This window comes from Sciurus carolinensis, chromosome 12 (genome assembly GCF_902686445.1).
Source record: "Sciurus carolinensis chromosome 12, mSciCar1.2, whole genome shotgun sequence".
Taxonomy (NCBI): domain Eukaryota; kingdom Metazoa; phylum Chordata; class Mammalia; order Rodentia; family Sciuridae; genus Sciurus; species Sciurus carolinensis.
The window spans coordinates 96,707,816-96,722,731 of NC_062224.1; the positions used below are offsets into that span (position 1 = coordinate 96,707,816).

Genomic DNA, 14,916 nt, shown 5'->3' on the forward strand with positions numbered 1-14,916 from the left:
TGGCAATGTCTCCAGAGTTTGCTCTTTCCTTTTGGTAGCTACATGACAGAGAAAATAAATTGATCATATGGGGTGGAAAAGTGTTTTATCTATATGAAATGATTGAAGTTGAATTGAAACTATAAATGTAGCTGAGTTTAACAGATTAAGGTAATAAAAAGCACCTGATAGCTGCAGAAAGCTTCCTGAAAGGCTGTCCACAGTCACAGGTCCTTCATACTTAAGGCATGTAAATCTTAAGATGAATATGCACCCAAATCTAGTTAGGTGGGGTACATTCATATCAAAAAATAGTCATAAATTGTTTAATCTGATTTAAATATCACACAATGTACACATGAATCTACATTTCCCATAGTTCCCCATAAATGTGCAAAATCTTTGTTTTAATGGACAGATAAAAATGAATTTAATTTAAAAAAGGAAGTCTCTGATCTCAAGAGTTCAATAATTATCCTAAAATGTGAATGAATAAATAACTAGAAGACTTCAAAGTATTTTTCTGTGTAAAAATAGAAGTGTGCAGCACTTTGTTTAGCATAATCTGTCTGTCCAGTTCATGACTATGACTTCATAATGAAGTGAATGGACAAAGAATCATTGAGATGATGAGAATAAGTTTGTTCTTTTTGTTTGTTTCCCAAAGAACATGATTACCTTAATTTTTCCTTTTCCTTTTTTCATTTTCTTGGGGGGTGGTAAATCAATATTTTTGTTCTATGCATAATAAAATCATTTTTATAGATACATTTCTCCTTGGGAAGAATGTGTCAGTGGAAGCTGTTCACTTTAAGTGGTTTATTTTTCCTACACATACTTGGGTTTGAGCATTCACTTCAGTGAAATAAATTATAAGTATTGCTTCTCCTACTCAGAGGCTGTGACATATCATTACAAGCTAAAGTCATTGTAATGGAGTGACCTTAGCTAAACTACCAAGTGAACTTTTCAAATGAAAGCATTCAGATAGATTATGAATTTATGAATAAAAATAAATTTGCTTTTCAGGGAGTTTGGCCGCTGGAAAGTAAATAACCTTGCAGTTGAAAGAAGAAATTTCCTTGGCTCCCCTCTGCCTCTTGCCCCTGAATTCTTCCGCAACATAAGACTTTTGGGCCGGCGACCTACCCTTCAGCAAATCACAGAAAACCTTATCAAGAAATATGGAACTCATTTCTTGCTATCTGCTACTCTGGGAGGTACGACTCTTTGAAAATATTTGTGCCTGTGTGTACTTGTTCATAAAACTGTATAATCACTTAAAAATGTGGATTAACCCAGAAAGCCACAGTTTGAATAATTGTAGAATTTATCCATTCATTTATCCCCCACATTGAGTATTGTAAATGCCATTTAAAGTATTCATATTCATGATATAGATGAATATAACTTACTCTATGCCTAAAAGCTATTTAAAACCTAATATACATTAAAAGTAGGCATAGTGACTATATTCTGTGATACAAATGATATGGCAAATTTTGTTTAAAGAATGAAGTAACATGCAGGCAGTGGTAGGAGTCATTGCTTCTAGAGAGAAGGAAGTGTTTCCTGGAGGTAAATAGTGAAGATCTACAGTTAGATTCTTTCCACTACTGTCATATTTCTGGTTGTGCTTGACATAGGATACAGAAAAAGAGAAATAAATGCAAAGTATGATGCATAATGTGAAAATAGAGATTAATAATGCCACTTATTCTTAATTTATAAATTTGTAAAAATTAAGAAAAGCATTATTTAATATTGTTAAGTATAGGTTTATCACAGTGATATATGGTTCAGCATTTTAGGTACACTTAAATGATATATGGGAGGTAATGTATAATAAATGAATTATGACATTTTCCTAAGATTTAAAAATACCCCATATTTCTGTATGTGCAATTTTGTACATGACTTGAAATAATATCTGTCCATGTATTACATCATTCCTAAAACTAATAATTTCTATAATTCCTATAATGAAAAGCATTGAATAACTGGATAAGAAGGTTCTGGAAACAAAAGTCCTGCTTCCTTTTCAGTTTCCTGATAATTTTAATAGAAGATGGTGAGCTCATTCATACAGTGTTTCAGTGTTGTGAAAGACTCTTTCTCTTCGTTTCTCAGCCTTTGAGGATGAGTCTTTTCTTTCTCTTCCCTGCCTTTCAAATCTGTGGGAAGCCAGCAGTCTATCACCTGTGTCACAGTCTTTCCTGGCCTCAACAGACCAACTCATTATTACTTTTTCTCCTACAATATTCCTATGGTTTGTCTTTCACACAGATCTTTTAAAAACCTGAGTCTGCTCATCTTCCTTGCTTTAATTAAAACCAGGAACTGCCCACCCTACATGAAACCCAAACACCTCACTCTGGTTTACTTGGGGTCCCTACTTTGTTGATCCAGAGCAAGGTTTCATCTCAGACTGCTCACCTGTCCCTTCTCCATGCTCTGTTTTTTGACCACAATGGGCTTCACAAATCTTACTTTCTCAGAGAATTCCATTATTCTCTCCTCTTTCATGATTATCTTTCTTCATAGTATTTATTATTATGTAAAAGCATTTTACTTACTTGTGTACTGGTTTCTACTCTCTAATCTCTTTCTTGCATATTCTGGAGGAAACAGGGATCTTGTCTGTGTTTGTCATCCCTTCACCTGAAGTCTGTAATACTTCTCGGTATACAGTAAGTTTTTCTAACTATTTGTTCAGTTAGTAAATAAGTGAAACTATACTTTTCTAAGGGATCAAGGTTGCCCAGTTTCCTAGATAAAAGCCAAAGTTTCAAATATTTAGAGAGGGTAATTAAGATCTAATTCAGGAAGAACACTGAAGTAAGGGAGCAAATCCAGCAAGTCAAAATGGGTCAGTTTCACAAATAAAAGGTTCCAAATTGGAGAGAATGAGAACACAGACAAGGGCAGATGAAGAGAGCAAGGACAGGTTAGAGGAGGAGTAGACACTCCTCACACTGACTATGACATAACCTTGAGGATTTAAAGGGGAAGGGTAGGTTGTGGGCAGAAAGAAAGGGCTGCTGTGTCCTTTGTTAAGTGTCCATTCCATTCTTTCATTAATGAATTATAATAAAATAATAACATAAGGAGATCAAACCTGATATTGAATCCTGATCTCCCCCCAGCCCAATTTTAACCAACTGACAGTCTGTTTTAAACTGTTTTTAGTTAGCAATAAGCCTTTATTTAATTTATTTATATGCGGTGTTGAGAATCAAACACAGTGTCTTACATGTGCTAGGCAAGTGCTTTGCTACTGAGCCACAACCTCAGTCTTAAGAAACTATTAGCTTCTCTGAGTTTTAGAAAGGCAGAGAATAGCATCTAGGTGACAAAAATAAGAAAAAAATTAGTGTAAATGTATGGAAATGTCTTGAACACAGTGTTTGGCATACTTGAAATGTGATGCATTTACATTTTTGTTATGCAAGTAATGTAGCCAAAAAAGTATAAATTCTATCAATATTAGTGGAACTATAAAAACTTGAGTCATTTTGATACAATATTAGTCTTCATTACTATTACTATTACTACATTACTATTGTATGAAAAAGTACCTAGAAGAATTTTAGAATATAAAATTCTGAAAGAAAGAGAAAAGAAAAATAGGAGAGAAAAGAGCAAAAGGTACATATAACTCCCATGGACATTTCTGTTCCTGCATATCAAAATTTTGTTTAATATTTTTTGTTCATTCTATTATTTTGGTATTGTGGATGCCATATTTTGGCTTTAATGTTAGTTTTCATTTTGAAATTTTTAAAATAAATCATGTTTCAAAACCTTGTGGGATTAAATCACTTTTTCACTTTGATTATTCTAATGAGGCAAGCAGCTTGCACATAACATCATCTTAAATATAGAAAATCTCAGATGTCATTAATAGTCCAAAGAAGTAAAAAAAAAAAAAAATACAGTAAAGTTTCAGGATACAAATTCAACACAGAAACATAATGTAATTTAGCTGTATTACTAGCAGCAATTTCTCTGAATAAGAAGTCAAGAAATCAATCCCACTTCAGTAGCTTTAGTTAAAAAAACAAAACAAAACAATAATATGTATATCCAAAGAGGTGAAAAATCTCTGTAATGAAAACTATAAAACATTCATGGAAAAAACTGAAAATGACACACAAGAAATGGAAAGACATCTTGTGTTCATGGGTTGGAAGAATCAGTATTGATAAAATGACTATACTACCCAAAGTGATCTATAGATTCAGTGTAATCCCTGTCATACTCTGAGTGGCAATTTTCACTGAACTAGAGGAAAACAATCGTAAAATTTATATGAATCACAAAAGCCTCAAGTAAGCAAACTCCTCTTGAGCAAAAAGAACAAAGCAGTATTATGCTATCTGACTTCAAAATACACTTAAAAACTGCAATAATCGATGATGGCAATATATACTCAAAATTGTTTTGCTTCAATTATTTAAAAGTCTTGTTCAAGCATTTATTTAAGGGGATTGGTTTCAAATGAAACCATCCTCAATCACTTCCAATTTTTTGTATTTTTTTGGATTTAGTGTTCATAGTCTTTTCTATTGAAATTATTTTTCTTCTCTAAATGTTACTTATATTTTTCTTCATGAATCTGTGTTGGGGCATGACAATAATTTAGTTTAAGTGAATGAAATCATTAAATGGCTTAAGGGTATAAATTACCTACAATTATACCATGAATGTTTTCAGATAATTTTTGAAATTCTTTCTATTGTAATTGTACCAAATCTGGTTTGTTGTAAATCTGTCATTCCAGCTTCCTATGTTTTATCTGGTTGAATATAAATTTGCATTACTTTGCTTTTTTTATGAAAAATAAGTTTTGTGGTATTTAATCTGAACTAATTCTTTCTTTCACTCTCTCCCACTCATTCTCTGTCTGCCCTCCTAAATGACTAAGACCAAGGAATAAAAATACTAGCATATATTGTAAACAATAGTAATAAGATTTAATAATGCTAGCATATAAAACTGTGTCAAATAAACAACCAAACCTTTTAAGCAAAAAAACTTGACTTGTCAGTTTATAACTGTATGCTTTCTAAGTACCTAAATCTTCACCGACATTTAAATATTTTTTTCAAAATAAGTTGAGTGTAAAATGCTATCAGTAAGAGAAATGAAAAGGAAATAAATGAAAAATGGCTTTTTTTCCAAAGAGTTATTTAGTGCATCATATTATTGACATAGACATAAAACTCTGGATAGCACTTTTGAAACCTTTAATAGGATATTTTATGATAGATAAAGCCAGTGATTGAATTATCTTCCTATAGGGAAAATATATATAATAAAAAACCTTCTTCAATATAAATCATTTTCCCCATTTATTGCATTTTATAGCTTCCAGACTATTTATCAATGTAGTAATTCTTCTTGCTGCTATTTGGATAATGATATCCAAACTCCATCACTGTTTAAATGTCTAAAATAAGCTCCACAATTTAAAGAATCAATCTTGAAAATGATTGCACTCCTGGGATATATTGATTTCTAGCTATGGAATATATTTCATGACTGTTTTTGTAATATATTTCATTATAATACAATATGCAACAAATATTGAAATAAAAGTGTATCTGTGTGCTGAAGATAGCAATACAAAAGCCAAAGCACAAATAGAAAAAAAAAAAAAAAGATGCTTATACAATTGTTGAACTTTAATTAAAGCGTGGCAAAGTGTTCACTTAAAGCACTGGTTCCAAGTTCTGGATCAACTTAAAGACAGAGGACTGCAAAGGATGGAGAACTAAATAGTCATTAAAGTTTTTATGAAAATACAACAAAATACTGATAATAATTTTAAGTGTGCCTGACCCTTACCTCCGTAATTACACAGACTTACCCACCCAGTCACCACCCGGTCACACTTGCACTGGAAAACTGGGTGCCTCTGGGATTCTTGTTTCCCTCAAGTCTAAGGTAGTGAGAAGAAAGCCAAAGTGCAGGATCTCTCCTTACCAGGACAGCCTCTCTAGGGCAAGGAAAGCAAAGGGAAGTTCTGCTCACCCAGCCCCATTCCTACATTGAGTCTGCTTCTTCAGAGTCAGAAAAATAGTGACCATGAGGATCATTTGGGTAAAATACCTTCCCATGTAAGAGTATTAGACAAAGTACTCTTTTTCTAATTGAAATTTTTTTTAAAAATTTGGGTCAAAATTATTCCTAGTACCAAATAGATACATTTTAAGATTTGTTAGTTTAAAACAATTTTAATAATTTTTGTCCTAACCTAGAGGAAATCAATTTCACAACTGTTTTTGAATGTACAAATTTTAAGATCCAAATTAAATATTGAGCATAGTTAACTTTATTTTTCTCTAAAAAATCTTATGAAATTTTTTTTCTGAGTGAGTTTATTATGAGGATGTATTTTTTGGTTACAATATCGTTAAACAAGCATTTTTTACACATTCAAATTTATTTAAATATAAAAAATATTTTGCACATTGTTGGAATGTAAACATGCATGATTGATATCCAGAATAATATTAAATTACTATTGTGAGTATTTAAAATAATGACTACTATCTCAATCACCACATGTGTAAGTCATTGTACCTTGAAAATATTCCACTAAGCTTGACAGTTTTAGAAAATAGTTTTCCTCTGTGAATCTCATTTAAAGAAATAATGAAACTCAGAAGTTAGACAATAAGACAAAATGGATAGAATATCAATTGGAATTTTCAATATTGTTACATCCCCATAAGAATTTCAAATATCCTCACTTAATTTTAAAAATAGTCAATTCTCACTTTTCTCTATTCAAATTATGTTCTATATAATGTTTTCATGGAGTGTTTTAATTCTCTGCCATATACCACCTTTTTCGAAATCAATTAACAACTGTCATTCTCATTTTCACTTATTCTCTTCTTAAGAAGTACAGATTTACTTTAGTTTAACTATAACATAATTGAGTAAGCAAATCAGCAAATATATATAAATTTATTTCTTAAATAAATATCAATAATCACTTGAAAATATAAAGAATTGCTTATTTTATTGGAATATATATTTCATTTTAACTCATTTTCTCTTATAATCTTGGGCATGGAATGCCCAGTAAAAACTTAAATTGAGCAACAAGCTTACTAATTATAACTTTGAAATAATTAATTATGATTTCAGAGGTCAATTCTTTTGAAAAAATTAATAGGTGAGGGATTAGAGCCATTTTAACGTATTTTTGTATCCATATGTTTTGGTCAACTTTTTTGCTGATGCAACCAAAAGATCTGACAAGAACAATTAGAGGAAGAAAAAGTTTATTTGGGGGCTTACTGTTTCAGGTGTCAGTCCATAAGCAGCCAACTCCATTACTCTGAGCCAGAAGTGAAGTAGAACATCATGGTGGAAGGATTTGGCAGGAATACTCCTCAGGGCAGGACACCAGGAAGCTGAGAGAGACTAAATTCAGTTCACAAAATATGTACTCCAAAGGCATGCCCCCCATTGACCAACTCCTCCAGCCACAGCCTACCTGCCTGCAGTTACAACACAGTTAATCCCATGGGAGTGGTGCTAATGCACTGATTAAGTTCAGGCTCTCATAACCCAGTCATTCCACCTCTAAACTTTCTTACACTGCCTTACACATGAGCTTTGGGTGGCACCTAATGACTAAACCATAATAACATATATTCATATATATATATATATATACATATATATATATATATGTAAAACATATATAAGCTGTAGATTACTGTATTCAACTTATTTTCATGATACCTGTGTTGATTTCATTGGAATAGTCACAGAAATGAAAACTTGGGAATTAATGGTTAAGTAAAAACTGTAAAGAAAGGAAAAGAAATATTTTCCAAAGTTTGCTATCCTAGGGAATCATCAAATAAATGGCAATAAAAGAGAAAAAGGACTACTATATTGATATTTAAAACTAAATAAGAGCCAGGCTTGGTAGCACATGCCTGTATTTGCAGCAACTGGGAAGGCTGACATAGGAGTTCAAGGCCAGCCTCAGCATTTTTAGCAAGGCTCTGAGCAACTCAGCAACTCATTGAGACCCTGTCTCTCAATAAAATACAAAATAGGGCTGGATGTGGCTCAGTGGTCAAATGTCCCTGAGTTCAATCCCCTGTATCAAAAAAAAAAAACAAAAAAAACCAAAAAACAACAACAAAAGCAAACAAACAAAAACACTCAGTATGTGCTTACACTTCTTCAGATTAATTCTATCAGTGTCTCTCCCTCTCCTCCACAAGTGCTTGCACACTTCTCATGCTCTCTCTCTCTGTCTCTCTCTCTCTCCCTCTTTCCTTCCCTCCCTCCCTTCCTTCCTCTCTCTCTCTTTCTCTGATAAAGAAAATGAAAGATCTGCAGTTAAAGCAGTGTTGCTAATTAATTTTAGTAGCTTACATGGTAATTATTTACTCAAATGATTTAAAAGCATTTGTGGAAATAATAATGACAGAGAAAAATTGAGATTAAATTTGCTAGGTTAACCCATCTTTGTAATAGTGTTTCCAGAAACCAAGAGAAAAGATAAATGTTAAGTTGCGGAGTATCAGACATGTGATTATATTTTTTTTCTGTTTCTTTTATATAGCACATTGATGGGTTAGATAAATCATGTATCCCTTGTTTGATGTATATACACTGAGTTACTTATGACAGTTCAAATGCCAAAAATCTCCTTTAGAGAACAACTCAGGTCACTGACAAAGACAAACATTAAATTGGTAATAAATGTTATTGTGGTTTAGAGCCTCAGTACTTGAGTGTGGTCCATGAGCTAACAGCACCAACATCATCTTGGAGCTTGTGAGAAAGGCAGCATCTCAGATTCTGTCACAGATTATTGAATCTGAATCAAAATTTCAAAAAGATAGGTGATTTATATGCACATTAAGTTTGAACAGCACTTTGTAGTACCCATATAAATTTCAAATATATTCTACTGTTCCAGAAATCTCACTTCTGAAAAGTAATCTCCCCAAAATAATACCAGAACTTTGTAACTATACTGAATTCTATAACTAAATATTCAAAAATATGCATTTAATATTGTTTGTAAACAACTTCAAAATTAAAGAAACTTTAATATTTTACTCAGGGTAGATTCATTGATACCTAACCTTAGATCTAGTTCTAATGTGTTTTTCTCCCCACCTAATTATACTACCTGGAGTATTATGCCTCTGTGCAAATATATTCAGAAAAAAAATTTTAGTTTTGTCTTGGAAGTAACTGTTAATAATTATAGGTCCATTGCTTTCTCTCAGGATGCTTTGCAAAGCATTTGTATAAGTCTTGATGTTTCTTTCCATATTACCTTGCAGATGGTGTTAAGCCAACATGTCTGTTCTTTTTTAACTGTCTTTGTATATTTGGTTCTGAATCATGCCAGAAACCTATTTTTTCTATGACTGCTTATTTCCTGAGTCTATTTGCTTCTAAAATATGATCTTTCCCCCCACAACACTCTATTAGTAGAATGATACTGGAATGGATACCATTAACATGTGGAAGGATGATGATGAGTTGGGAGTAACAAAGTAAAAGAGAAAACTGAATATGATCTCAAAAAGACAATACCCCAAATTTCATAGACATTAATACAAAGAATAATGTATCTCTCATTGCCGAAATTGGGATGACATTTTGAGGTAAAATGTCATATCAAATATATCAAATATAAATCCTATAATTACATTTAAGACATATTTATAAAGTTTATTCCTGGGGAAAATATATTATCTCAAGTAGAATTTTTGAAAATAAGTAAAACTCACACTAAAGCAAAACAGGCATCACAATAAGATTTTTCAAGTGTGAGGAAGTTGAATGACAACGTGATATCTACCATAAATGCAAACTTTTTTCTAGGTGACATGTATACTAACACGAAGGTAGGAGCAATCAAAAAATAAATAGAATAAAATATGGCCAATCAATAAAAGTTAACTTCATTGTAGGGGAATAAAAAAGCCCCCTCTGTGTATCACAATATTAATTGCTATAATGTTACATATCAGCTGTTGTAACTACCCTGTGTTTCCGCTCCGTGTGACTTCTCATTCTGGAAATCAAATGGAAAGAGATGCCCCTTTGGAACATGCAGTCATCCTAGCAGAGGGAAAACACAAGAGAAGTGCAACTAGGATGCCTGTCAAACTTACACTAGATAGAGGCGGACATCTGGTATACTTGAATTTCACTGAACAAAGCATTTTCCCTTCCAAAACCACAATGAAGAAAAAGAAAACATATTCATGAACTGGTCGTTGTTCTTCTCTACAATGGACCATTAATCCATGTGTGTATGTTTGTATCCATGATGGAGCAGTGAATAATTACAAAGAGTAATACAGACTACCACACCATTCTTATCGATTTAACCCTAGGACTTATTTAATCTCTCTCTTATTCATCATTTAAAATTTTTTTTAGAATAGTATTTATATCCTTAAAAATCATATATATATATACATATATATATAAATGAGAATTAGAAAATCAAATAAAAAATAGTGTGAAAGTTCTACAATTTATGATTCTAATGGACTCAGATGATTTGAATACCAGGACAGGAAGAAAAAAGAAAACCATCATTGTAGGGGTCATAGCATAACCAGAAGTATCTAGTCCAATAAGCTAATAAGGACATGACATTAAAACTGTGATTCTATTTGTTTCATTCTCTATGAAAGTATCCTTGAATATGTGTTTTTATGTCCATAAACATCACAGTTTTACTTGGATAAGACACAGCTGCATGATTTCTGTATAGAATAATCACATCTTTTTATATCCACAATCATTAATCCTTTTCACATTCTAACGGACTCAGAATGTTGAATCATATTCAAAATAATCACATTTGGTTTTTACAAAATGTGTGAATATCCTTTGGAACACATGTCATGCTTATGATCTACAGCTGCTTTGAAAAAATTATCTTGAACACAATATTTTAGTTGATTGTTTAAATCTGAGTGTTGCATGCCATTTACATAGAATTCTGATGAAATTTTATAATTGAATATTTTGGGCAAATTTACAGTAAAAGTTGAGTCTATACTCTTGTCTCAAGACTATAAAAATCTTAAGTAATGTTAAGAATGTAAATATCACAAAAGCATAGTAGTAGTGTATAATTAAAAAAATGGATCTGAGAGCAGGAGAGAGAGACCTATTCTCCATGTAGATTGAAAGGTCTTGCAAAGAAATCTTACATATTTAACAATCAGTGATTTTCAATGCTTGTACTTTAACATAAGCTAGCCAGCTTACCTCAACAGTTGTCTTGTCTATTGTAAATAAGGGCTTAAAACAGGGCATTCATAAAAGAACAGTTGCAGTAATTTAGGCTGCAGCTTTAAGTTGCCTCACATGCTTCACTACAGGGCACAAGGGAAGCTTTTCCATACATGGTTTACTATGGAGAAGAATCGTGAGCAATTTTGGAATGTATTCTCCTTAGGAGGCTATTGGAAATGATAACTCCCTACTCTCTTTAATAATCCCAAATATCTTGATTTCAAAATCTGCTAGAAAACAATTTGGATGAAGTTCAGATTCCTGAAATGAAATGCTATAATCTGAAGTTCTTGCTTATGAAAAATTGAAACCTCCTCATTAACTGAGAGCTTCCATTAAAAACAGGAAAATAGATGAAATCAACATTGATTGTACACATAAAATGTGTCCTGCCAGGTTCTATAGAGCAAATATATTGTTTAATATTCCCAACAAATTGAGAAGGATATTCCCTCTGTTTTGGAGACTGGGATGCTAATAGCATGTGCAACTTTACCTACATCCAAGGTCATCCAGTGGAGGGAGGATGTGCCATCAGGATGTGCCCATATAAACAATTAAAAAAATATTTATCTCTCACATTGTTGTATCATATTGCCTCAGGAATCATTTAATTCAAGGTGTCACGACATAAAATAGTAGAATTACTTAACAATGCTAAGATCTGTAACAATATTTTTATTAGATATTCTTTATTGTATTAAATCTATATTTATTCTGCAGAGTACAAGAAGACAAAAAAAATCTGTAACTTACAAATATTGCTATTGTAAAAATCAAAATAATTTTTTATCATGTTTTCATGATGATTTAGATCACCATTTCCCTACATTCATCTTTGCTTAAACACATATTTGTTTTTCTTGTTTTCTTTCATACTGGTACAGTGAAGTCATTTCTGAAACAGTGATCACTGGTTCTTGCTACATGTCACTTGCCAATTTTGTTGTAGAGCAGACTGATATTTGAAAAAAAATCTTAAGTCAATTTTTACTGATGTTTTAAAATAAGGATTTACTGTCTTTTTTCCATTGGGGTGAAGTGTTACTCACCTGGAGTCATATGAAGAAGTTCAGAGAACTGCATTAGAAGAACATTACTCTGGATATGGCTGCAGATCATTGGACAGAGATAATGAATTTGTAAAAAAAAGTGGAAAGGGAGGCTTCCATTCATCACAAAGAAGGCAAAAGAGCTAAAATGACTAGAAATGTCTAGGTATAGAGAGAGTTGCATTATAAGGTTCTAAAGAATTGTGGTGAATAAAACAGAATAATAGCACGTGCACAACTTTTGAATTCTTGCTGTGTTTGAATCAGAACCTAGACTCTTTACAAAGATCTGTTTCACACAGCTGCTCTTGAGGAAAGAATTCATGTGCTTAAGGTACATAAGAGGAAACCGATTCTTACCTAGTATCATTCAAGATCATTCAATCACTAAATTAAAGCCAGCATGAGAACCCAAATATGTTTGACTATAAAAGTTGGAACAATTATGTCTAAACTATAATAACTAATTCTACATTTTTCTGTCTTCCAGGACCTCATAATCCAGTGAAAGAATCTCTTCTAGTGGTTTAATTATCTATTCTGCTCAACAACATAGTTTTCAATTAATGTTTGAACATCTCCAGTAATGAGAAAATTCACTACCATATAAAGGGAGACAGTGAAAATGAATTTCTTCACATATTTAAATGGCCTTCTTGCATCTTCAGAAGGCAAAACTAATATCTACTTAGTCAATTGAGACAATGTTTTGAATTTAATACATTACTGAATTGAAGAAGATATTATATATTATTTCTAAAAAGAACTTGTAAGGTTCCTTCTAAATACAGAAATCTGCAGAAAACAATGTGAATGCAGCAAGACCGTAACTGGATGCTTCCTCAAAATTTATACTATATTTTCCATATAGAATCATCTGGGAACTGAGGGATAATCTAGAATTCCATTTTTGCCATAATATTAGTCACGAACTTGCCAATTAAGAAAAATTTGTATTATTAGTTAATGTGTTTTAAATCTGGCCCAATGTGCAATGAGAATTGTGAACACTCAAGCCACTATGATAATTAGAGGGAGACTTCTACAATGAATTCTGATACACTCAATTGTAGCCATATACTGTGTAAAATCATACCTACTACAACTATTGTTTCTACTCACGATCCAGAAGATATTGTTTTGTTGATTCTTTATAGTTTTATATGTCTTCAGAATATTTCCCCCACACTGATTTACATTCAAAGTCTATGTTCTCAAATAACTTAATTATTTTATGAACTTGATATACAATCAGGGATGATTAACTTTTGTGCACGGCTTTTCTATTTAATCTTCTTTTATATATATAAAAGATTATCTTCTTAAAAGACTTTCAGTGCTTAAACACCATGGCAAGGTATTTCCAAAGGCATTATTCCATCCTATTCCTTTGCTCTCCCTTTAGGTAAATATTTATGAAAATATTTGGTTAATCCTTCCAGTATTTGTTATTCTTTTTAAATAAAAAGTACGCATGTATATTTATATGTTTCCCTTTTCTTTTATTATTTACAAAGTTCCTTGTGAAACATTTTATTCACTTGACTTTCTTCATGTCAATGTGTAGATATTATCCTTCCTGCTTTTTCGTGGCTGCACAGTATTTTTCCAGATGGTTATAACATGCTTTATTTCTACCGGTAGGTATTTGTGTTGTTTCCAAATGCTAAAGATGAAACCATAGGGAGAAAATCATCTGAGGATTTTCTACAGTGTTTCTTTGGAGATTTTGAGAAGTGGGATTGCTGAGTCAATTATTACAAACTACTGCCAATTTTCCCTTCCTCTGAACTCTACCATTTCACAATCCTACTGGCACTGTCTCAGAGGGCTTTCTTGCTTGTGGTTTTCCAATATCTTTGTTTAGCTTCTTAAAATTTGGAGTGTTGGCAAATTCCAGAAGAGTCAAATAATTTAAAAAGTATTTTTAGTTTGTGTTTCTTAGACTGTGGCTTAGATAATCTTTTCAAATTTATGTGAACCGTTTTTATCTTTTCTTACCTGAGCATTTTTTTTCCTGTCTTTTCCTGTTTTCCTTTCTGAATATTGTTTTTCTTTTCCTTGAGTTTTTAGGAGCTCTTAAAATTGTAGAGAGATTAACACTTTGCCTGTTATGTGTTTTAAATATACTTTTACAAGTGTAAAATTTTTATTATTTATAGTGTTTTGTGATAGAAAACAATCTGGTTTTATCTGATTTGTTATTTTTTTGTGTTTAACTTTTGGATTCTTAATATGAATGCTTTTGTCAATCTGTTTTCATGTTATTTTTCTAGTAGTTGAATGTTTTCTTTTCACTAAACGTTCATATCTTTTATGTCTTGGAGTTTATCTTGTATACAATCATGCTGTTAATTTTTGAAATGACTAGTTGTCGCAGTTTTATTTAGTAAAAGTTTACCTTTCCCTAGTCAATTAATCTCCAGTCTTATTTTATGCTAATTTTACTTATGTATTTGTTATTTTAAGGATTATTTCCATTCCATTTGTCTAATTTTCATGTATTAATACTATACTACTTTATGTACATGACCTGCTTATTTTTTAAATCACATTACAATTATACATT

The 14,916-nt window shown here is 31.8% G+C and overlaps 1 protein-coding gene across 1 annotated transcript in view; it reads left to right on the forward strand.

The window, feature by feature from the left end:
• The window catches only part of Brinp3 (BMP/retinoic acid inducible neural specific 3), a 410,156-nt gene that overhangs the window by 216,617 nt on the left and 178,623 nt on the right, over nucleotides 1–14,916 (forward strand). The window contains 1 exon segment of the mRNA XM_047520984.1: nucleotides 1,009–1,199. Within this exon segment, the coding sequence (XP_047376940.1) occupies nucleotides 1,009–1,199 (191 nt within the window).